Source organism: Balaenoptera borealis (genome assembly GCF_965194805.1).
Source record: "Balaenoptera borealis genome assembly, chromosome: 8".
Classification (NCBI taxonomy): domain Eukaryota; kingdom Metazoa; phylum Chordata; class Mammalia; order Artiodactyla; family Balaenopteridae; genus Balaenoptera; species Balaenoptera borealis.
Window position 1 is genome coordinate 1,979,868 of NC_138865.1, and position 25,120 is coordinate 2,004,987.

Genomic DNA, 25,120 nt, shown 5'->3' on the forward strand with positions numbered 1-25,120 from the left:
TCTTACATTTAGGTCTCTAATCCATTTTGAGTATATTTTTGTGTATGGTATTAGGGAGTGTTCTAATTTCATTCTTTTACATGTAGCTGTCCAGTTTTCCCAGCACCACCTATTGAAGAGGCTGTCTTTTCTCCACTGTATATGCTTGCCTCGTTTGTCATAGATTAGTTGACCATAGGTGCATGGGTTTATCTCTGAGCTTTCTATCCTGTTTCATTGATCTATATTTCTGTTTTTGTGCCAGTACCATATTGTCTTGATTACCGTAGCTTTGTAGTATAGTATGAAATCAGGGAGTCTGATGCCTCCAGCTCCGTTTTTTTCCCTCAAGACTGCTTTGGCTATTCGGGGTCTTCTGTGTCTCCATACAAATTTTAAGATTTTTTGTTCTAGTTCTGTAAAAAATGCCATTGGTAATTTGATAGGGATTGCATTGAATCTGTTGATTGCTTTGGGTAGTATAGTCATTTTCACAATACTGATTCTTCGAATCCAAGAACATGGTATATCTCTCCATCTGTTTGTATCATCTTTAATTTCTTTCATCAATGTCTTATAGTTTTCTGCATACAGGTCTTTTGTCTCCTTAGGTAGGTTTATTCCTAGGCATTTTATTCTTTTTTGTTGCAGTGGTGAATGGGATTGTTTCCTTAATTTCTCTTTCTGACTTTTCGTTGTTAGTATATAGGAATGCAAGAGATTTCTGTGCATTAATTTTGTATCCTGCAACATTACCAGATTCATTGATTAGCTCTAGTAGTTTTCTGGTGGCATCTTTAGGATTCTCTACGTATAGTATCATGTCATCTGCAAACAGTGACAGTTTTACTTCTTCTTTTCCAATTTGTATTCTTTTATTTCTTTTTCTTCTCTGATTGCCTTGGCTAGGACTTCCAAAAGTATGTTGAATAATAGTGGTGAGACTGGACATCCTTGTCTTGTTCCTGATCTTAGAGGAAATGCTTTCAGTTTTTCACCATTGAGAATGATGTTTGCTGTGGGTTTGTCGTATATGGCCTTTATTATGTTGAGGTAGGTTCCCTCTATGCCCACATTCTGGAGACTTTTTATCATAAATGGCTGTTGAATTTTGTCAAAAGCTTTTCTGTGTCTGTTGAGATGATCATGTTTGTTATTCTTAGATTTGTTAATATGTTGTATTACTTTGATTGATTTGTGTATATTGAAGAATTCTTGCATCCCTGGCATAAATCTCACTTGATCATAGTGTATGATCCTTTTACTGTGTTGTTGAATTCTGTTTGCTAGTATTTTGTTGAGGATTTTTGCCACCTATATTCATCAGTGATATTGGCCGGTAATTTTCTTTTTTTGTAGTATCTTTGTCTGGTTTTGGTATCAGGGTGATGGTGGCCTCATAGAATGAGTTTGGGAGTGTTCCTTCCTCTGCCATTTTTTGGAAGAGTTTGAGAAGGATGGGTGTTAGTTCTTCTCTAAATGTTTGATAGAATTCACCTGTGAAGCCATCTGGTCCTGGACTTTTGTTTGTTGGAAGACTTTTAATCACAGTTTCAATTTCATTACTTGTGATTGGTCTGTTCATATTTTCTGTTTCTTCCTGGTTCAGTCTTAGAAGTTTATACCTTTCTAAGAATTTGTCCATTTCTTCCATGTTGTCCATTTTAGTGGCATAGAGCTGCTTGTAGTAGTCTCTTAGGATGCTTTGTATTTCTGCGGTGTCTGTTGTAACTTCTCCTTTTTCATTTCTAATTTTATTTATTTGAATCCTCTCCTTCATTTTGTCCATGAGTCTGGCTAATGCTTTATCAATTTTGTTTATCTTCTCAAAGAACCAGCTTTTAGTTTTATTGATCTTTGCTATTGTTTTCTTTGTTTCTATTTCCCTTATTTCTGCTCTGTTCTTTATGATTTCTTTCCTTCTACTAACTTTGGGTTTTGTTTGTTCTTTCTCTAGTTCCTTTAGGTGTAAGGTTAGATTGTTTATTTGAGATTTTTCTTGGTTCTTGAGGTAGGCTTCTATTGCTATAAACTTTCTTCTTAGAACTGCTTTTGTTGCATCCCATAGGTTTTGGATCATTGTGTTTTCGTTGTAATTTGTCTCTAGATATTTTTTGATTTCCTCTTTGATTTCCAGTGATCTCTTGGTTATTTAGTAACGTATTGCTTAGCCTCCATGTGTTTGTGTTTTTTACGTTTTTTCCCCTGTAATTGACTTATAATCTCATAGTGTTGTGGTCTGAAAAGATGCTTGATACGATTTCAATTTTCTTAAATTTACTGAGGCTTGATTTGTGACCCAAGATGTGATCTATCCTGGAGAATGTTCCATGCATGCTTGAGAAGAAAGTGTGATCTGCTGTTTTTGGATGGAATGTCCTATAAATATCAGTTAAACCTATCTGGTCTATTGTGTCATTTAAAGCTTGTGTTTCCTTAGTAATTTTCTGACTGGATGATCTGTCCATTGGTGTAAGTGAGGTGTTAAAGTCCCCCACTATTATTGTGTTACTGTTGATTTCCTCTTTTATAGCTGTTAGCAGTTGCCTTATGTATTGAGGTGCTCCCATGTTGGGTGCATAAATATTTACAATTGTTATATCTTCTTCTTGGATTGATCCCTTGATCCTTATGTAGTGTCCTTCCTTGTCTCTTGTAACATTCTTTATTTGAAAGTCTATTTTATCTGATACGAGTATTGCTGCTCCAGCTTTCTTTTGATTTCCATTTGCATGGAATATCTTCTTCCATCCCCTCACTTTCAGTCTGTATGTGTCCCTAGGTCTGAAGTGGGTGTCTTGTAGACAGCATATATGTCTTGTTTTTGTATCCATTCAGCGAGCCTATGTCTTTTGGTTGGAGCATTTAATCCATTCACGTTTAAGGTAATTATTGATATGTATGTTCCTATTACTATTTTCTTAATTGTTTTGGGTTTGTTTTTGTCGGTCCTTTTCTTCTCTTGTGTTTCCCACTTAGAGAAGTTCCTTGAGCATATGCTGTAGAGCTGGTTTGGTAGTGCTGAATTCTCTTAGCTTTTGCTTCTCTGTAAAGCTTTTGATTTTTTCTGTTGAATCTGAATGAGATCCTTGCTGGGTAGAGTAATCTTGGTTGTAGGTTCTTCCCTTTAATCACTTTAAATATATCATGCCACTCCCTTCTGGCTTGCAGAGTTTCTGCTGAGAAATCAGCTGTTAACCTTATGGGAGTTCCCTTGTATGTTATTTGTTATTTTTCCCTCCTGCTTTCAATAATTTTTCTTTGTCTTTAATTCTTGTCAATTTGGTTACTATGTGTCTCGGCGTGTTTCTCCTTGGGTTTATTCTGTATGGAACTCTCTGTGCTTCCTGGACCTGGGTGGCTATTTCCTTTCCCATGTTAGGGAAATTTTCGACTATAATCTCTTCAAGTATTTTCTTGGATCCTTTGTCTCTCTCTTCTGCTTCTGGAACCCCTATAATGCGAATGTTGTTGCATTTAATGTTGTCCCAGAGGTCTCTTAGGCTGTCTTCATTTCTTTTCATTCTTTTTTCTTTATTCTGTTCTACAGCAGTGAATTCCAGCATTCTGTCTTCCAGGTCACTTATCCGTTCTTCTGCCTCAGTTATTCTGCGATTGATTCCTTCTAGTGTATTTTTCATTTCATTTATCGTATTGTTCATCTCTGTTAGTTTGTTCTTTAATTCTTCTAGGTCTTTGTTAAACATTTCTTGCATCTTCTCAATCTTTGCCTCCATTCTTTTTCCGAAGTCCTGGATCATCTTCACTATCATTATTCTGAATTCTTTTTCTGGAAGGTTGCCTATCTCCACTTCATTTAGTTGTTTTTCTGGGGTTTTATCTTGTTTCTTCATCTGGTACATAGCCTTCTGTCTTTTCATCTTGTCTGTCTTTCTTTCTGTAAATGTGGTTTTTGTTCCACAGGCTGCAGGATTGTAGTTGTTCTTGCCTCTGCTGTTTGCCCTCTGGTGGATGAGGCTATCTAAGAGTCTTGTGCAAGCTTCCTGGTGGGAGGGACTGGTGGTTGGTAGAGCTGACTGTTGGTCTGGTGGGCAGAGCTCAGTAAAACTTTAATCCGCTTGACTGCTCATGGGTGGCGCTGGGTTCCCTCCTTGTTGGTTGTTTGCCCTGAGGCGACCCAACACTGGAGCCTACCCAGCTCTTTGTTGGGGCTAATGGCGGACTCTGGGTGGGCTCACGCCAAGGAGTACTTTCCAGAACTTCTGCTGCCAGTGTCCTTGTCCCCACAGTGAGCCACAGCCACCCCCCGCCTCTGCAGGAGACCCTCTGACACCAGCATGTAGGTCTGGTTCAGTCTCCTATGGGGTCACTGCTCCTTCCCCTGGGTCCCGATGTGCACACTACTTTGTGTGTGCCCTCCAAGAGTGGAGTCTCTGTTTCCCCCAGTCCTGTCGAAGTCCTGCAGTCAAATCCCGCTAGCCTTCAAAGTCTGATTCTCTAGGAATTCCTCCTACTGTTGCCAGACCCACAGGTTGGGAAGCCTGACGTGGGGCTCAGAACCTTCACTTCAGTGGGTGGACTTCTGTGGTATAAGTGTTCTCCAGTTATGAGTCACCCACACAGTGTTTATGGGATTTGATTTTATTGTGATTGCGCCCCTCCTATCGTCTCATTGTGGCTTCTCCTCTGTCTTTGGATGTGGGGTATCTTTTTTGGTGAGTTCCAGTGTCTTCCTGTTGTTGATTGTTCAGCAGTTAGTTGTGATTCCGGTGCTCTCGCAAGAGGGAGTGAGAGCACGTCCTTCTACTCCGCCATCTTGAACCAGTCTCTCTCGGGCTCTTTTATACATTAATTTTTTTTTCAGCCACGCAGCTTGCAGGATCTTTGTTCCCCGACCAGGGATTGAACCTGGGCCTCTTTGGCAGTGAAAGCGCGGAGTCCTAACCACTGGATGCCAGGGAATTCCCTGTTTTATACATTAATTCTGTGTTACACTCTTGGATGTGAGGGATTCCTACCTGACAGCATGTTGTTGATTTTGCTCACTCTGCAACTGTGTGAAGTTTAGTTTCCATTTGATTTTGCTGAGTATGGGAAGAAGAAGATACGGGGGCTCTTCGTTTAAAAAATTCTCCGGTGGCCAGAGAGGCCCAGGACCTCCTAAGTCATGTGCTCTGAGCTGCGTCTCTGAGCACGGACAGTGTTGACCTGGAACAGTCCATCAAGGGGGGTTGCTCTCAAGGTCAGTCAGTAATCAAGGAGCAAGAAGAAAACTTCCTGGGATTTGGCGTGGTTGAATCTGGAGGGTTTTACTTTCCACGTGCGTGTGTGTATGGTTGAGCTGTTTTTACCCCCAACAACATGAGTATTATTTAACACAGTCAGTGGTGTCACACTGAAGCTGGCGTGGACAGGACAGGATGCTTCTGTGTGCTTGGGCTGAGCGCGTGCACAGGAGCCGTCAGCCCATAAGACGCGTGGGGATGCCACTGATTCCTGGGCGCTGAGTACGGGGTTTTGTGAGGAGTTCTGGTTTGGGTAACAGTTTACTTTGAAGAGACGTTTTAATTTTTAATTGTACAAACCATTATGAAGGGAAAGCATCTCAGGACTTCCCTGGCGGTCCAGTGTTTAGGACTTGGCACTCTCACTTCCAGGGCTCTGAGTTCGATCCTTGGTCGGGGAAGTAAGATCCCACAGGCCATGCAAAAGAAGAAAAACAAATTTGTTTAAAAGAAGGGAAAGCATCTGCTTGTCACCAGATGCTCCTTTTATTCCTGACGAGTTGCTCTTTGTTCATCAGAAGTTGGTGCCACGTTGGGGAGCAGGCCACAGGCGTCTTACAACAGATTCCTTTTATAGGATAGCACTCCGCTGCCAAAACTTTGCCTCAAAAGCTCGTAACCCCTGTTCTTGCTGGGTGCCTCCCCTTTCCAAATGCTCTGTCTTGGTTTCTGCCCTGATCTCAGATCTTCACCCTTACTCTGTGCTCAGTTTTTAACACAGTTTCTTAGTGTTTTCTGAATTACGTTAGTCATTAGTCCAAATGAGGTACTCTCAGAAGAAAAGAAAAGGTTCCGTATTAAATGAAGCGAGAGCGCGCCGTGGCCTGGACCCCTGTCCCCACGGTGCCCGGTGCCCTGTTGACCCCTGGGCTGGCTCTGGCTGCCCTCCCCCTGGTCATCCCGGCCCAGCTCCTCGTGGACCCACTTCTGTCACCCGGCAGCACTCTCCCCTCCCGCCCCCTCTGCCATCCCCAGTGTAGAAGATGATTTTTGCAGGAGTAGTGACTGCAGTCTGCTCTACGTGTGTCCCTGGCGCCCAGAGCCGAGCAGGGCCCTGGCCAGTGGGTCTGCGGGGGTGTGGGCAAGCTTCTGGGGGCTCTGTTCAGCATCCTGGGGTCCGCTTCACTCCCCCGGCCTCCCTTGGCCAGTCCCTCCATGATCCGCCGCCCTGCAGGGTGGTCTCTGTCCACTGCCCCAGAGCCCCTCCTGCAGGCCCTGGTTTTCCCCATAATCCTGTGAGACCTGTGCTTTTAGTTCCCACATTTTACACTTTACGGAGGAGGAGGTGGAGGCACAAGCCATTTGGTAACCGGCCTAGTCCTTCTGTAAAGGGCGATGCTGGCCTCTTCACCCTTGTCACTGTGATGCCCGCCTGCATCCTCACACCTCCCCTCTGTGACCCCGCCCGCCTGCCTCCTCACACCTCCCCTCTGTGACCCCGCCCGCCTGCCTCCTCACACCTCACACCCGTGACCCCGCCCGCCCGCGTCCTCACACCTCCCCTCCGTGACCCCGCCGCCCGCCTCCTCACACCTCCCCTCCGTGACCCCGCCCGCCCGCCTCCTCACACCTCACACCCGTGACCCCGCCCGCCCGCGTCCTCACACCTCCCCTCCGTGACCCCGCCCGCCCGCATCCTCACACCTCCCCTCCGTGACCCCGCCCGCCCGCGTCCTCACACCTCCCCTCCGTGACCCCGCCCGCCCGCGTCCTCACACCTCCCCTCCGTGACCCTGCCCGCCCGCGTCCTCACACCTCCCCTCTGTGACCCCGCCCGCCCGCATCCTCACACCTCCCCTCCGTGACCCCGCCCGCCCGCGTCCTCACACCTCCCCTCCGTGACCCCGCCCGCCCGCGTCCTCACACCTCCCCTCCGTGACCCTGCCCGCCCGCATCCTCACACCTCCCCTCTGTGACCCCGCCCGCCCGCGTCCTCACACCTCCCCTCCGTGACCCCGCCCGCCCGCATCCTCACACGTCCCGCCGGAAAGTGTATTGTGTGCACTCTTCTCTAACTTGCTCCTTTTTAACCTTGACATTATGTCTTTGAAATTCAGCTTTGGTGATATGCATCCTTCTTTTCCACTGTTGGACGGTGTTCGTGTCTCACTCATCTTTACCCACAGCCCTGTGAGGGAGAAAGAAGTAAAACAGGCAGCACGTGGCTTCAGTCCACCCAGTCAGGCCTGCACCCTGCAGCCCAACCGGACCAGGACAGAAGAGGAGGGCGGAGTGGGCAGGATTCACGCTTGCTCAGGGCGGGCTGGGCACTGACGCCGAACAGACTGGGCAGAGGACCAGGGGGCTGAGATGAGGAAAGGATGCGAAGTCTGTTCTCCCTGAAACCCTCCTGATGGTCTCGTGTGGTGGCGGGTATTGTTACACCTGTTTATGACACGTGTTGGGAAGCCTGACCAAAGTCACACACCTAACACGGGGGAAACCCAGGTCTGGGTGTAAACAGCGCCCCGTATTTGTTGCCGCTTCCCCGGCCCTGGCCCTCATCTCACCCCGGCGGGTGCGCCCTGGGTGTACGGACTTTCTCTGGGGACCGGTTCCCGTCAGCGTCACTGGTCCCACACCCAGCGGGACAGGCGTGGCCTTCAGGATGGGTGGTGCTGGGCCCGGGGGTGCGTGCCTGGCCCTGACCCTGACCCTGACCGCGCTGTGTGCTTGCCCACAGGGGATTTCCCAAGAAGGCCAGCAGGACCGCCAGGATCGCCTCCGACGAGGAGATCCAGGGCTCGAAGGATGCCGTCATCCAGGACCTGGAGCGGAAGTTGCGCTTCAAGGAGGACCTGCTGAACAACGGGCAGCCGGTATGGGGCGCGGGGGTCGGGGTGGGGGGGTGCCAGGGTGGGCGGGGCTCTGCAGCTGCTCCCGAGCCCTTCCCCCTCCCCCAGGCTTAAGGTCCCGAGACGCGGCCTCACCGCTGGCCTGGTACCCCGAGCCCCCACGTTCCTCTGCATGTTGAGGCTTGGGTCGGGGAAGGGGAAGAGGGGAGAGGGCTGCTTTCTGCTGCCTCCTGTCACGGACCATTCCTGGGGGGTCACAGCAGGTTGGAGGGAAGGGAGGGAGGAAGGACTGAGGCTGAGGCCCGGCGTAGGACAGTGAGGACCTGCGACCTTACAGAGAAAACGGAGCAAATCCCGCTGGAGGGCTGGGCATGGGGAGAGCCACGCCCCCCCGGTGACCTGTCTCTGCCAGAAGCCGTGAATTGGAATTAAAGTTTCAGAAGCAGAATTTGGATTCTGTGCTCTGCACTGCTTCTGCACAAAAAGCATCTTTCCTTAGGAGACCATGGCTGGAGTCTAGACTGTCAGGAGATTCGGATTCTGTCACCTGAAAGAGGAGGCTTGCTTCCCATCCTCATTCTGGTCTGTCAGGGCAGGACCGCTCAACTCAAGGAGAAAATAGTAATTCTGTGTCCAGCCTGCAGAATTGTAAAGTCCACCACCAGTAGCTCTGGTAACAATGTGGGCAGAAGATGTTTCCTTCAGTGGACTTCATGTTTCCTTGCCAGTCATTTTTGTTTGTTTTTTGGGGTTACTGACCCTTTTCTTATCACATCAGAGTACTTCAAGGGGACAGGAAAAGCAAGTCTAGTAAATGAGATTTCTCAGGGAGGGGAAAAGAGCCTTTTGTGCTTTATTATGGGGAAATTTGCCCGGCTCTTAAGTAGAAGCAGAAAAGGGCCTCTTTGTATAAAATCTCCCTCAGATACCTTTTTCAGGAGAGAGAGTCTCTGTACTAATTAAGTTTTCTAGGAATTGTAATTACCAAGCATTGATAGATAAAAATGTGAGCACAGACCACGTTTGATGGGAAAGATGGGGGCTAGAGGCGGGTGCTGGGTGCTGATTTTAATTGTTAGGGCATCCTGATCTGAGCTCAGGAAGGTTAAAATGCTAATGAGTTCTCGTGTTGGTTAGTGATTTCGGAGAGAAGATTTTCACCAAGGGAAAATATATTCTCCCTGAAATAAGTGGTTGCACGTGTAAGTGTACATATTCTGGAAGTTTGCCCTGGCTCTGTCAACCAGAGCCCTTGATAGATTAAAACAAATACTTATGGGAACTTTTTCAATCCAGGTAAAGGCATCTCTCCAGGTTTGGTTTTTTTTTTTTTCCTCTTTTTTTTTTGGTTGTTTGTTTAAGTATTCCTTATGGACTAACTCTTGGTTAAAAAGTAAGACTTCTATAAGCCCTTACATTATACTATGTGTATTTATATTATATATATCATATACCTTGCGTATAAATATATTTTTTTTGGTATTTGTTTAGCAGTGAATGACATTTCCAATATTTTCCATAGATTTCCACATTTGAGAGTTTAAAAAAGACAAGAAAAGTAAGGTTTCCTTTCTTAGAAAATGAGACCCTGAAACAGCTTTTTCCTGATGTTGCACATCATTCCATACTTATTTCTGGCTTCTTAGAGCTTGTCTTTCCACACGGCGTAGTAGTTTAGGAACAAAACGATGAGGTGAATTTGGTTCCTGGTGGTAGCAGGTGCATCTGGTGAAGGCCTGGGTGTCAAATGGTGCTTCTGCTTCAAAGGAACAGGGTGGCATCCCTCCGGTCCTCCCTGTGATGCTGGTGTAGTCCTCCCTGCAGACGTTAGGAAGGCTTTTAAGAGAGCAGGTATTTAAAACTCTCTCTGTAACCTGAATTCATGATTTTTTAACACATGTGAGAAAATCAAACAGCAGCTTACTGGACGAGACCTTCCATGCAGCAGACGCTGCCTCTGCCTCATCTCATCCTCGGCCCCTTCTTTACGCAAGTTTGGAAGCTTATCTGAAATAACTTATGCAGGTTTTTTGGGGTTTTTTTTTCTTGGATTCTGCCTTACTAGTTACTCTCTATCTTGAATCAAATGCTTGTTTTTAAAATGCCCCCGATGGGCCAATGGTCATATTAGAGCCGGCGCTCAAGAGCGGCCATCCACCCGGCAGACAGAACACGAACGTGGGCATTTCTCTTGTGTTTGGCCCAAAGCGCCGGTCGGTCGATGCAGAAGCCTCACCGCCCTCTTTGCAGACAGTCTCCCCAAGTAGGCTCGTGAGTCGTGGGTATCAGCTCAGCAGGCATCTTTCACGGCCCCTCTTCTAAGTCCGCGTGTGTAGTCATCCTTTGTGGGTTACTGCATGTGCTTGTGTTCACCTCAGATTCCCAGCCTCTGGGAAGTGCTGTCAAAGCAGGGAGGACCGTCACTGCCCGCTGGCCTGAGACTCCCTCATCAGGCTCAGAGCTGACCAGGCTGTTCTGAAGCCTGTGGATGGCTATGAAAATAGCATTTCCTGTAAAAAGAACATTTTGCTGTTTAAGTATCTTTTTTCTCTCTGTTTATCGTTAGGGGTAAATACATGACACGTACTTTTAGGTGACTTCTGCCCTGTTGCCCAGTCTGTGCTCTGTCAGTTGGTGGCTCTCAGGATGGGTCACCCCACCTCCCAACCCAGGGTCAGGACCAGAAGGGCAGGTGAGAGCAGCTGAACAAGGGGAGGAGAGGACTCCTGTACGTACAGGCGTCCGAAGGCGGAGAGGGAGCAGTTACAGAGAACGGCCAACGCGTTTGCTTTTCAAACTTTTTCTTAAGGTGTGGTAGCATTGTGATTTTTCTGATTTCTGTGACTTGCTTTGTCTAGAGGTTGACGTACGAGGAAAGGATGGCTCGGCGGCTGCTGGGTGCCGACAGCGCGACCGTCTTCAACGTCCAGGAGCCTGAAGAGGAGGCAGCCGACCAGGTACCCATTCCTCCTGCTCCCCAGGGAAGCAGATTACCCTGTCCCCTCTCCCCGCCCTCCTTACGGACAGGCTTGGGGTCAGCTCTGTGGAGAGCAGAGGGTGGGTCAGAGGAAAGAACATTGTCATCAGATCAGCCTCCCAGCCAGCGCTTATTGAGCACATACTATGCTGAGTGAGTGCTGGGATTTATTTCAGTCGGTGACACCTGTTCTTTTTATTTTCTTATTGATTAGTTTCTCTCCTTTCAAGTATCTTTCTGGTTTTCCTGTCCTGGGCTGTAATGCGGAATAGGTTTGTGTGGAGGAACATGTGTTCACTGAAATTGTCTGAAATCACTAGTGACTGTTTCCAATTATGTTCTTAATATCTCGTCCAGGTAAAATACCTATGTACAGAAAAGACTGTTTTCCTCCACATATGTAGTTATAAAGCACTGATCAGCAGAGAACCTAAAATGCGAACAGTTTGTTCCTCTGATAACACCCCAAAATAAGTCACTTCTTGAATTTGATGTAAATAAACTGTTTTATAATCTCCACTGCTTCTGTTTGGAGTCTCCAGATGTAGCTCTGAGATAAAAGAAAGCTTTTTAACACAAGTTTAAAGGATCAAGTAAACTCTTTCTCGTATCTCTTAAGAAATAGATCAGCCTTCAAAATCTGAAAGTTTCTGTGTGTTAAATATTGCTACCACCACAGTTTCACTTGAAGCTAGAAATCTTGTTCGATTCTTGCTGCTTCTATTACTGAGCTTCACTTCTTTCTTTCTACCATTACAGGACCCTGGGTCTCTTCATGCTTCTGTAGGGAGTCCTCTGGATGGTCAAAAGGTCACGCTTTCACCTTTCTTTTCTTCCCAGTCTTTCCCTGTATCTGTTTCTTCTATTCTTCCTCGTTTACCTGTGTATCTATAGTTAACTGCCATACGTTAATTATAAATACTCTGACCAGTGTCTATTTTCATTTAATATCAGATGGACAGAATTACTGCAGTGTGATTTGTCGTGTCATTTATTTACAAACTTGAATTTGATTCTGTCCTTTGTGGATACTCTGAATTTTAAATTGTGAAAAGTTTCTCATTTGTTCAACCTTTCTAGGGGGGAAAAGAGCTAGTTCTTAAACTGACTGATTTGATACTATTTAGACAAAACAACTTGTGTATTTTTTGCAGTTTTATTCATACTGTTGAATTTCTTCCTTCAAGGCAACAGACTGTTTTTTAAAGGTTGAGTACCTTAAGGGAAAAACCTCGTTAAAACAATCTTTCATTTAATATTAAATAGAGAATATCTCATAATGGGCTGCCTTGTCTTTACTGTACTTTGTCAGCAAGAGATCTGCAGGGTCCCCCTTCACCGCCAGAGGACGCTGACGGGGGCTTTGCTTTGCTCCTGTTCTTTTAACCAAACATTTGACTGGCCCGTCAGGCCTCGGGTGGAGGATGGTCGCTCAGAGCGGCAGAGCTGAGGGAGAGCCCGAGGCTGCGTGGCGAGGTTGTTAGGAGGGGGGATTGTGGGGCCATTTCTCCATCACTCGTCCGCTCAGAGGCCGAGTGATCCGGCAGCTGCTCGCCGCCTGTGCGGCTGCCCTTCCGAGGAAGTGCCCCGCCCGACAGAGGAGTCAGTGTGCCATCATGTTTACTTTTTATGAATGATTCAGGAATGACTGTTGCCTTTTTCTTTCTTCTCCCCACCCCAAGAGAAGAGAGAAGGAAATTCATCTTCGTAGCTGGTTTGGTTTTGTTTTGGATGATAGGACTTGAGGACAGTTTGAAATATCATACATACTTACTTCCAGATGTTCTCTGTTTTGTATGGAATGGAGTTGGGCACAGGCTCCTTTTTTAGCTCTGTGGTAGAAACATCACTGTCTTCTGGGCGCCTCACTGGAGAGGGGATAAGACGTGGGGCTCGGGGGCTTCGCACCACGTGGACCGAGGTCGGTGACGTGCCCTTCTCTCTGGTTTAGGAGTACAGAGTCTCCAGCTGCGAGCAGAGGCTCATCAGTGAGATCGAGTACAGGCTGGAAAGGTCCCCCGTGGAGGAGTCCGGGGAAGAGGTTCCCTGTGGGGACACGTCTGTGGAGAGTGGAGTGGCCCCATTCTTCGAGATGAAGCTGAAGCATTTCAAGATCTTTGAGGGGATGCCCGTGACCTTCACATGCAGAGTGACCGGGAATCCAAAGCCGAAGGTGAGCTGCAACAGGGCTGCTTAAGAGTTACGTTCCCTGAGGATGAGTTTGCTTCCAGCATGCCACACACCATGACAGCGTTAGGAGGCAGAGGTGCAGACTAAGCTTCTCAGCACCCGTGATGTGAAACGCTTGAGTTCAGGGCCGTCCTCAGGAGGCCCTGGAAACCAGCGAGGGTAGAAGAATAGAACGGGACAGGACAGAATAGAATAGTAGAATAACGGACACGGAGCTTTTCATAACCCACATCGTTTACTCATATGATGTTATCATTGTTACACCCAAATTGCAGACGACTAGGCTGAGCTCAGGGAGGGCAATGAACTTCCCCAAGGTCAGAAAGCTGTGAGTGGCCAGGCTTGAACTTGAATCCACCTGTGCTCTGTACCAGACAGAGGAATAAAGCTACCACAGATGATGGAAACGTCAGATCTTTAGTCTACAAAACCAAAGCCTCCTTTGTTTACAGAGGCGGCGGGAGCAGGAATACTGTGAGAAAGGGTCTTCCGAGAAGCTTCTGGTACGAGGATGAGGCTGGCCTGGCCGGAGCCCTGTTCCTGCAAGCACGTGGGGATGCCGGAAGGAGGGAGGGTGGCCCTCTCTTTAAGAAGAGACTAGAATCACTGCTCACTGGCCCAGAAAAGTGGCAAACAGGACTACACTTTTCCCTAGAACTTGAGAGAAGAGAATAAAAGAGGCACCCATGAGAAACTGAAACTCCAGATTCCCACTCTCACAGGATACAGAGCCCAAAGCTGAGAAATTAATATGAAATTTAGTCCAGGATGATTATAATCCTAAGGTTTCTGGCAGAAGCAAGTAAAAATTGCCCCACAGAAGACTTCCACGCTGGGGCATGTCAGACATCTACAGGGCAGGAGGGGGAAGAAGTGAGTTCACAAGAAAAACTCAGACCGTGCAAGCAAACAGTCCACAGCAAAAGAAACGGGAGAACAGAAGCCAAGGTGCTACACAGGATTGAGCTGTCTTGAGGGGACTCCTCTGAAATTGCTGTGTTTAAAGTGATGGAAACAATTCTAAAAGGAATAGACACTTCAGTGAAAGAACAGGACCAGAGACCAGGCACATGTAAAATAAGCATACAAAAATGAAAACTATACCCCCCTGAAATTAACATTTTAACAGGGGCTGGTGTAAAAGAGCCGGAATGAGAATGAGTGAGACGGGAGAAGGGGCAGGGCCGTGACCACACCTGAAACTTTGAGGAGCTCGTGCTCTGTGGCTCCATCCGTTGTTCTGTTTTCACAATAAGGAGAGTGTTACCACCATACTCTTTCCCTAAAGACGAATCCCAGCCCCACAGTCAGAAAAAGATAGACCAAAATAATTCGCTTTAAATTTTCAGAGCCTTCGCCACCTCCTAATGAGACTTCACAAATCAACTGTTGTTAGAGAACACTTCTGTATTATCTTGACATAAGTGGATCATTGGTGTGTGTTCACAAACATGATATCAAATGCATGTATTAAAAATAAACATGCAGCTTATGAGTGGAACTCATAATTATATCATGAACTTCCAAAATAGTCACAAAAAGAAGCCCACGTTCTTTTTAAACCTTACTCGAGGCAAGATTACTGATCGGGTTCTAAGATCACTGAATCCTGTTCTTAAAGAACATTATGTTCGCTCGAGTGGCGGGCTTTTGTTTTAACGTGACTGTCTTGTTCTCCTACAACCTTGAATGTTTCACAGCCGTTAAGAGGTTGATTTTCCAGAACTTTTTCCTGTTAGATGTTCTTTTGTTTTCCTGGCTGCCATTCTTTTTCTTCCCTCCCTGGTTTATTGAAACCTGTTTCTCCTGCACATGTTCTAGAAATTATATTAGGATTGTTGGAGTATGGAATACTCATCGTGTTTAAAAATATACATTTTTTTAGCTTATGGTTTTTTCTTTTTTTTATTCTGCCCTTGACATGCTTGTTCCATTGAGATATGAGAAGATGGAAGAGAATTTCTAGTTCACCCTGTTTTCATGTCTTGTACCCTTCCTGCCCTGTCTCTCAGCAGTCTTGGTAAAGTTTTGGAACTGTCTCTTAATCTCATTTGAAAGTTGTATTCCAAGTACAATAGAGGTGAAAAATATGATTAAAGGAGAGAAATAATTCTAAAGAACTGGCATAGCGGCAAGAATGCAAAAGGGAGAAATTATGTACTAATCACAGCCTCTTTGTTCCATCGGAAATAATCCAACCACTAAGAGCATGATAATTATGAAGTATCACGCCTTATGTAACTTAACTTTTAGAACTGAAAGTTATTAGTCTATTTGATGGTGAACTTTTAGGTTCTGGAGATTAATAATACAGTTCCTATAAACGTGGAACTAATTGAAAACTAACGGTAGGAAAAGCTACAGCGGTCAGATCCTGATTGTTCTTGCACTTACTTCCTGCCATCTCTTTTTAGCCTTTTCCTATCTTTGACATGGAAATTGTAAGAAAGATTTTTCAGATTCAGAGGCCTTGACAGGGAGTGGAATTGGAAGGCCAGCTGTGGTCTCAACTGACATGTTGAGTTACATGCAGGAAGAATTTCATTTTAAAACTGCAGGCTCTGAACTAAGTTTCTTCTGTTGGGAATCAGTTAGGAATGCTTTTGGTTGCAAGGAGCAAAGGTGACCACCAAGAACCTGCTACGGCTTGAAAAGGGCGGATGTATTTCCCTCCCGGTGGCAAGTGCCGCATCCCGGCCGTGTTAGGGCTGCCGGCTCCGTGACCCAAACTGTGGCCCGTCTTCAGCTGTGCAGTTCATGATCAAGTCAGAAATAATAAACAAACCATGAGAGACCCACGGACCCAGGATATTGCTTAAAGGTGAGGGAGGGAAGGAGGACCTGCAGAAGAGCTTGTTTGACCATTTAGAATTTTTTTATTTAGTCAAGATTTTTACTTGATTTTTCACATTTAATTTTCTATCACCCCAAGTTAAAATATTATTTGAAAAATATTATACATTTCAATACTACTGTGTTTTCTTTAATGTAGTGGAGCTGACAAACTGTGACCTTCCGTCCTGTGCCCCTCGGCTGGGAATTAAAGTGATAGGGTTCCCCCACCCCACCCCCCTCCTCACACCCTGTTCTGTTTGACATGATTCCGAGGAATGACTGGGGTTTAGGTTCTGGTTTTGTTGTCTACAGTAACCTTTTTACCTTTACAAGTAACACATTTTCATTCAGGACACTTGAAAATAGAAGCAAAAAGAAAACTGGGATGCCAGCTCAGAAATCATCACCGCCCTCCGTATAAATAGTGGATGAATGTAAATGCCTGCTTATATATGTCTTCTTAAAAATAAAAAGAGGCTATGTAATTTCTAAAACTGAAATAGAATTCAACTTGCTTGCCACCTACCCTTTTCACTCAGAAGTCAAGGTCCTGCCCCGACGTCCTGCCTCGCACTGTAACTCGGGAGCTCAGGGCGGCCCGTGCCCCTCCGCTCACAGGGCCTCACCTTCATCTCTGCCTTCCCCCTCAGACCTACTGGTTTAAAGATGGGAAGCAGATCTCTCCCAAGAACGATCACTACAGCATCCGGAGCGACCCTGACGGGACCTGCTCTCTGCATACCGCGGCCTCCACCCTGGACGATGACGGGAATTACACGATCATGGCTTCGAACCTTCAGGTGGGGATGCGCGGTGGCCTCGGGCCTGTGCTCAGGGCGCTGGGGTTTCCCGGGCACAGGAGCTGCGTGGCTAACGGGGGAGTCCTGCCTCTTTGACTTGAAACTGTTTTCCCAGTTCTCCAGGAATTTCCCAATTCTCCTGGTTTCCCAGGATAGAAACATACTTTCTTAATATTTATCTGTTCCGTGAGATGTTTGTCTACATGAATAATTCCGGTGCAGATGTGCATTCTTTCCATAAATATTACTGAGAGCCAGATACGTACACCTGTCATGTGGGTGATGGGGCTGCAGTGCTTCAGGGAAAAGGTCCCAAGACAGAAGATAAGCCAGTAAACAAATGCATAAACCATGTGATTTCAGGTAGGGTTATGTTCTCAGGAGAAAGGAGAGTGAGGGGTATGGATAAGCTGTGGTAGAAAAACTCAGAAAATAAAATATTTAGAAGAAATACATGCACACCTAATTCAGTGGAATTTAAGTAATGTGTGTGGACAAATTACAATTTCGATAGAACATACATACAGCATTCAGGATTTTTGTTTGTTTGTTTACATCCAGATGTTTTGTAGTTGCCCTTAAATTTAGGGTCAAAAAATCAGTTGACTACTTAGAATTTAACAGACAGCTACTGGGTACCATGTTCCCAATTCAAGCCTGCACATTCTTTTTTATTGAATATCTTGTATATTTTAGGTGCTATACTGGGTACACAGAAATGTGTAAGAAGTGATTTTGTGCCTTACAAGCTCAACATCTGACTGGGTATTTTATGAAGTCTGTAGAAATCATGTAAATAACACACTTTTTAAAAAAATTTTTATTTTATATTAGACTATAGTTGATTTACAATGTTGTTTCAGTTGTACAGCAAAGTGATTCAGTTACACATATATATATTCTTTTTAAAATTCTTTTCCCATTTTGGTAAAAAACACTTTGTTTTAAAAAAAAGCTAAAGTTAACAGTTTTATTATATAACTGATGAAAATTGCCCAGAAGTTATCTTTTTAAAAAATCTCTGATCTATTTATATCATTCCCTATTTCATTATTTCTTTTGAAGGAAATATTAAGTGTTTGTTAGAAAATGATACAAATAATTTTAGCAAAGCTTACAGACTTCTGAAAGTTTGTACAGTGTTATCCTGTCCTGAGGTTACATTGTCATGTAAAGACACATTTCTGCAATGACAGTAATAAGAGTGAAACTGAAATTGCCCACAAATCAGGCTGTGATCCAGGACAGCTGACTCTCCATTGACAAGAAACAGTTTCCAAGTTAATGCGCCTTCTTGAGGTTCTAACTTTTCAATCAGTGAACACATGACCATCCCTTTGAAAAATAGTCAAAATCACAACCTTTACTAATAAGTTCCATTTTAACGCTTATTTGTGTTCATGTTGTTCGTATTTGAGGGAACGAAAGTGGAACTCTCTTTTTATAATTATATTTTTAGTATGTTTCCTTGACTACTTTTTTTTTAAATTGCATCTTTATTGCACTTTGTAGATATTGCGTATTTTACACATTGAAGTTTTGTGGCAACCCTGTGTTGAGTAAGTCTATCACTGCTGTTTTTCTAATAGCATTTGCTCACTTTACATGTCTGTGTTACCTTTGGTAACTCTTGTTATATTTCACACTTTTTCATTATTATTACATTTGTTATGGTGGTCTGTGATCTTTGATCTTTGATGTTACTACTACAACTCTATTAACCAATTTCGATTTTCAGTTTTCTGCCTCTTAAAAAAGTGGAGTGCTCAGCAAAATGCAGAATTTTTCTTCACTCTGGGTCCTTTACTTCTCTCGTGCCCTAGGAAGGCTAGGGTGGCTTATGGAGCTGGAATTCACTGTGCTCCTTATGTACTCACCATTCCTGGGGTCCCGCTGTCCACTTCAAGGCGTTTGTCCTAGTGAATGTTTTGAACTGTTGTTACTGGAGTGAGCAATGTTATAGAAGAAAAGGTAAATGTCAGACTGCAGTTTTGAGTCTGCTTCTAGTCTCCTTCAGGTGACGTATCGTTCCACGTGGGAAAGTTCGAACGGGAAGGACCAGGCAAGTGGCAGCGGGCAGGCCGCTGGGCTCCAGGGTGGCGGTCTCTGCGTGTTTACTAAACCCCTGACCAGCCAGGGGAAGGAGGGCTGAAGATGCCCGTGTCAACACGGGGAAGGAGGAGGGGCAGAGTCAGAAGACGGAAGTGACACGACGAAGACCAGGAGTGGAGACAGTGGGGACAGTTCGGAAGAGCCGGGGGTAAGAGCGAGCCCCCGGCACCGGGCAGGTCTGAGTTGGGTCCTGGCTGCGTGGCCTTTAGCAGGTCCTGAACCTCTGCGCCCGCTTCCTCGTCCGTGAAGTGAGAAAAATAACACGAATCTAAACGATGCCTGTAAAGCGCTCGGTTACCTGGCATGTGACGTGCCTCGTCAGCGCAGGTCACTGCCGCTGTTGAAGCTCGAGGACGCTGGTCCCCTTCTCGGAGCAGCACGCTGAGCTGGCAGGAGCCCTGGAGCCCGGCGTGTCCCTCCCTCAGCGCCACGAGTCCAGAAGTCAGTGCGGGCTGGCCTCTCCCCAGCACGGCGCCGGCGCAGGGCCTCCCGGCCTCCACCCCGGGAGAGGCGTGCCCGGCGGGGCCGCTCGGTGGCGGCTGCACGGCCGGGGCCCTGGGAGGAGGGCTCGGCTGCAGGCCCCACGTGCACAGCCGGGCTGGCGGGGAGCCGCCCTCGTGCCGGGTCGTGCGCTCCGCTGCCGCCCCAGAGCCCTGGCCGCGCCCCCCGGGGCCCGCCCGGTCTGGGTCTTCGCCCTTTACCTGGCGGGGACGAGACAGAGAGATGGGGAGTGGCCGCCTCCCGCAGGTCACCGGACGCCCGGCTCTCCTGGCAGGCTCTCCCGCCCTGGCTGTGAGTCAGGCAAACAGCGGCGTGGCTGGCGCGCGCCCCAGAGCCCTCGCGGCCCCGGTGGCAGAGCAGCTCCCGCTGCCAGAATCCCGCTGGCTCGCGAGGTCGGGCCCACGAGGATCCTCGCGAACGGGCGCCTTCTCGTGACTAAGCAGCTCCTCTCCCACCGAAATGACCGAAAGGCCGGCGTCCGAGGCGAGGCTCCCGAGGGGACTCCGAGGACGTGCCCCGCCTGGGCGCCGGCCCGCAGCCTGACACGGTTGTGACTTCCGGTGTTCGTGGCGCTCGGCAGTCGCCGCTCCAGGCTTCCGAGTGAGGCGCCCGCTGATGTCCGCGCAGGGGTGACGCCTCCTCCCCGGCCGGCCCTTCAGTAGCAGGTGTGTCCGCAGCTGCCAGATGTGGGTCCTGTGAGGCACCACCGAGAAACTGGAGTGAACGTGCTACCCACTGAGGAGAACCCGGCGGCGTCTCGGGCCTGACGAGCAGCGCGCCGTCCCTCGGCCTGCCCCTTGCTGCTGTAGGGACGCGGTGACAGACACGCGTCACGCCGTAGTCTCCGCTTCAGAAGCAGCTGCTACGGTGTAGTAAAGGACTTCGCCCTTCTGTAGTTTGTGAATTACAACACGGTTCAAAAGAAGCGTGATGTAAATAGGCACTGAAAAAAAATCTCAAGAGTAAAAGCTAAGTTTTTCAAGATACGTTAGTCCCAGAAGCATAACGTGGGGTCCGCTGACCTGGGCTCCCTGCTTCCTTGACGCCCTTTGGGACCTTCATTTTTTCCCACGTTATGGAAGGATTTGGGTTTAGGAGGGAGACAACTCCATCTCTTTTCTGGTACACCGTGGCCTCCACGATGCGAAGTGACCGCGGGAAAGAGGCAAAGGCTGATGGAAAGATGAGTTCGGTAATGAAACACAGACGGCCGAGCTCTCCAGAGCAGCAGAAGATAATCCCCGAGAGCAGCCAACAGAAAGGGTGAGAAGCAAGGAAAGAGGACAATGCGGTCAGCAGATTATGTTATAGAATGATTTTCCACCCGGGTCAGCCTTCAGGGAATAAGAAGCACGTCAGACGTTGTTGATGGCGTGCAGTCTCCACCTGGGGCAGAACGCAGCTCTGGGCGGGCGCTGGCCGCGGAGCGTCCTCAGCCCGGCAGCTCCCGGGAGACAGTCGCACGGTTGAGTGGGACCCTGAGGGACTGTGCCGCGTTACCGCAGGCGGGTGCCGAACCGAGGACCGCCGGCTCCGCTTATGGCCGACTCTAACCCCATCTTGAAGACACGGCGGAATCGAAACACAGATGTTTGACTTTGTTTTGCTGCGTTGCTAGGTTCCCCTGTCCTGCTCTCCGGTTTGGAATGGCTGTTGTGCACCGTTTGCTGCGTCCTCCAGTTGCATTGTGTGTGCAAGCGGCAGGCTTTCCCGAGACCTGTGGGCTGCAAGTTAGATTTCATAAACCGGGAAATGCAGATGTTTTGTCCGTAGCACATATATCACTGGCCTTGCAGGAGGCCTCAGATACGCGTTACAAGCTGGATGGTTAACAGAGAACCACCTTAAGAATTCAAACGCGTGATTCGCGCTATAGCTTTAAACACTGAGGACTAGTCTGGAATGGAAAAGCAGTGAGCAGCTGAGTTAAATTTCAAAGGCTGGTTTGTTGGTTGTGTGTGTTTCAACGTTATAAGGTTTTCTGGCACCTTCCAAGCTTCCCTTCAAACATTCACTTCCGTTATTCCTTCACGTGTTAATGATAAAGCAAAAAGAAACGAGACAGTTAAAAGCGAACAGACAGCGTTTATGTGCCCCTGAGCCTGGAATGATGGCAGTTTTACTAGGTTAATTGGCACATCTGTAGGATTAAAATCACTGAATGCTCATTTTGGATGATCTTCCTCAGAAAACATTCAGACTTAAAAATCTGAACTTTCTAGCGTGCACATTGGAGGCATCTTTTCAAAAATGCTTCCCTGAGTTCTGGACTGAAAATGTCAAAATTATACCACTCGCTACTTTGGTTGCTTTCTAAGTAGTCCTGTTCTCTTGTTATTAGTAATATATTTTGCCAATATCAGTATATTATCAAACTCACAGTTCTGCCTCTTGAATTCCAGGCCCTTTCCCCTTTCTGTTCCAAAGTGGAGGATGGTGTGGGAATAACAAGGTGATAAATGACAACATATGCCGTTTTCTTAAGTTTGGGAAGTTAAGGAAGATTCTGGGGCAGTATATGTAGGGTTCTAAGCAATCGCAGTAAAAATCTTGAAAGCGTGGTAGAAACGTGCACTCTTTACAGAGCAGCATGCCAACCTGTTCTCACCGTGTGTGTGGGAGCGGGGAAAGGAGACGAAGTGTATCCCAGGCACAGACAGTGCTTAGGGTTGGGCAGGACCCCTTTCCTCCTGGGCCTCGGACGCAGCCGTCAGACACCTGGGATGTGCCTGTGTGCGTGGCGCCCTGCAGGCACCAGCGTGAGGTGGAAAGGTTGGTCTGCTCTCCTCACAGTCTCCCTCCTACGCTTGGAGTACTTGGCTTTTCCTCTGGAGTAAATTGCGTCCTAAAACCAAAAAAAAGAGAGAGAAAGGAAAAGGAAAGAAGGAAGGGAGAGTGGGTGGAAGGAGGGAAGGAAGGAAACTCCAGTCATATGAAAAAAATGGTGTTGAACAAAACAGTTCCTATCCATCTGGTGGTTATTATAGTTACATCTGTATCCAGTGCTGTAAAAATTTAACATTTTGAGCGTTTAGGACGTGCCAGACACACCACCAAGTACTTGACCCCTGTTAACTCACTGAATCATCGTAAGAGCCCCTCCCTGCAGGATGACCAGGAGGGTCCTGTTCCACAGATGAGGACCCTCACCTAGGAGTATGTCGCCTGCCTCGTCTTTTTCCACTGTAAGGGACAGAGCTGGTTACAAACCCAGGGCAAAGGAGCCAAGGGCAGGCGTCTGGGGCTCATCCCCGCACTGAGAGCCCTGAGGGGCCGAGGGGCACTGGTTAAAAGAGGCCTCTGAAGGAACCAAACAAGGTAAGAGCGTACCGCGAGCAACATACATCTGCTTGGAAAATTTCACTGGAGTCAGCCAAGCTGCTGGGCCCCTAAAAATCACCTTAGTGTGCACACCTGATGTCACAGACCCAGAGAAACACAATACCAGCAGCGGTGGCGGAGTTAGCGGTGACGATGATGTCAAGTACGTTCACTATTGACAGGATCATCATGGATTATATCATTTAATCTCTGCAGCACCCTTGTGAGGTACAGCGCCCCAGCCTTTACAAAAGAAGAAGTGTAGGCTTGAACAAATTTAGGATTTGTAACAGGATCATCATGGATTATATCACTGAATCTTCGCAGCACCCTTGTGAGGTACAGCGCCCCAGCTTTTACAAAAGAACAAGTGTAGGCTTGAACAAATTTAGGATTTGCCCAAAGCTTTAGGAAAAAAGTCAAAACTCAAATCCAGGTTAGAGGAATTTTTTTTTTTTAGCACCATTATCTGCTTCCCCAAATTCAAGGTTAAAGGTTGAATTTAACTTTTATCTTTATCTAACTACATAAATCATTAGTTAATATTAACTGTCTTGGTGGATCCTCTGGGTTTTATACCACAAGGAAGAATCCACCCAAATTACGTAACTCTATTTTAATCTCTCCAAATTAAAATTATTTGCTGAAGCAGCAAAGCAGATAGTAAGGAAACCGTATCATCAGTACAATGGAAGCTATTTGTGTGAAACAAAACATGCAATTCCTTGTCCTCAAGCTCCAAAAAGAATCATGGGTCGTGTATGTCCCGGCCCTGATGATAACATCAGTTGTGTAATTTATAACGGGCTCTTCTAAGCAAGTTATATCTAGATTTTCTGTAGCAAGTACAGACCGGGAGGGGTTCGATGGAATTGATGTACAGATTTCAAGCTACTTTAGGGAATCCCAAGTGTTTGTAAGATCAGCATGAGAGAATTCATATCGTGTGGCCTGAACTTCAGATACAGTTGATCTAAGTTGGAAATAACTCCCGTCATAAAGTTATACTTCATTATACTTGGAAATTTCCGGGAAAGGCAGCGTTTGTGGCCTCAGTGGAGGAAGGTGCGTGTCCCGCGGTACAAGACCGCTTACGACAGCGCCTGGGTCCTTCCTAACCCTCCCGTCTGCACCGGTACTGTGTCTTTGCCTTCCCTGGTGACTATGGCCTGAAGAGGCCCAGGCTTTGGGGAGACCCCGAGGGCCCCTCCCTGCATCCTGCTGTGGGGTCCCCCTCCGTGTCCCCGCCAGCATCCTCTCGAGGGGGCGCTCAGAAGGCGGTTCAGGACCCACAGAACCCCTCTGCTCTGGTCACCTGTCTGGCCACTTGCACTGACAGTGGGGGTCAGGGGTCAACTCTCTTTTGACTTAAGCGCGCCCTTCAGCCTGGAGCTGTGGAACTCACCAAGGGTAAGTGTGCAGCATCGGTCTGCTTCCCATGTTCCCACCCTGCGTACTCCCTCTCGGCCACCGTCAGGGTTTAGCTGTCCTTCCGCTCGTCCTCCGGGGCCCTGAGAGGAGCGAGCGGAGGAGGAGATCATCTGCTGCTCTGCTGGACGTAGGGAGAGATGAGTCTAAACCAGAAGGCAAAGTGACAGGGCCATTTATTCCTGTCACCCGGCCCCTCTTAAGTATGGCTGTGTGTCCGGAGACAGCACTTACCCGATTTCCAGTTGACAATTTGAGAGAGAAGACAGCGCGTGTAGCCATATGTTATCATAACTTTATATGGGGTATAATCTATAAAACTATTGACTATGTTTTACACCTGAAACTAATATAATATTAAGTGAACTATATACTTCAGGCAAGATCAGGTGTGTTCAGGGTGGGGGGGCTATAGACTTTATACTTCAAATAAAAAATATTTTTAAAAGATTATAAAATACAGCTTTTCATTAGATAGGCCCGTATCATGTGACCCTCATGGGTTCAGGCATTAACTGCTCTGGTTTTTAAATCTCAAATATTCTCATTTTGTGGGGACAAGGTGTCCCACGGCCATTATGCTCCTTGTCGCCCCGGGCATGCTTGTTACGTAAAGCTTATTTTTTCATGCCGGCAGCTCTTTCAATGTGCAGTTTTGGGAAGGGATACCACTAACATTTAATGAATATGTAACTAAAAAGAAAACTGAAATGATCTGGTTTGATTTCAGAGTTAGCTTCCAGCAGTAGGTATCTGACCTTGAAAGTGGCATCATCACAAGACGTCCCGGGGGGCGTGTTTCAGAGACAGGCTGGGGTCGCGCTGGTGCGGCACGTCGGTCTGCTGGGAAGAGCATCCTGTGGAGACCAGGGCGGTGGTGATGGTGCCGGTGGCGGTGCGGGGGCGCCGGCCGCTAACCGTCGGTCCCCTCTGTCC

General features: G+C 47.1%; 1 protein-coding gene and 1 long non-coding RNA gene across 9 annotated transcripts in view; one reads left to right on the forward strand and one right to left on the reverse strand.

Annotated features, from left to right (window-relative positions):
- The window catches only part of PALLD (palladin, cytoskeletal associated protein), a gene marked incomplete at its 5' end in the record, with an annotated part of 365,468 nt that overhangs the window by 328,611 nt on the left and 11,737 nt on the right, over positions 1 to 25,120 (forward strand). For all 8 annotated transcript variants that reach the window (XM_082402084.1, XM_082402085.1, XM_082402086.1 and 5 more), the window contains 4 exons: positions 7,909 to 8,044; positions 10,879 to 10,977; positions 12,949 to 13,170; positions 16,673 to 16,822. In XM_082402084.1, the coding sequence (XP_082258210.1) occupies positions 7,909 to 8,044; positions 10,879 to 10,977; positions 12,949 to 13,170; positions 16,673 to 16,822 (607 nt within the window). The remainder of the gene's footprint in view (positions 1 to 7,908; positions 8,045 to 10,878; positions 10,978 to 12,948; positions 13,171 to 16,672; positions 16,823 to 25,120) is intronic.
- On the reverse strand, positions 17,487 to 25,119 carry LOC309633389. Its single transcript, XR_014247490.1, has 2 exons — positions 24,943 to 25,119; positions 17,487 to 22,280 (listed from the first exon to the last, which is right to left on the reverse strand). It is a non-coding gene; the product is annotated as an uncharacterized lncRNA (long non-coding RNA).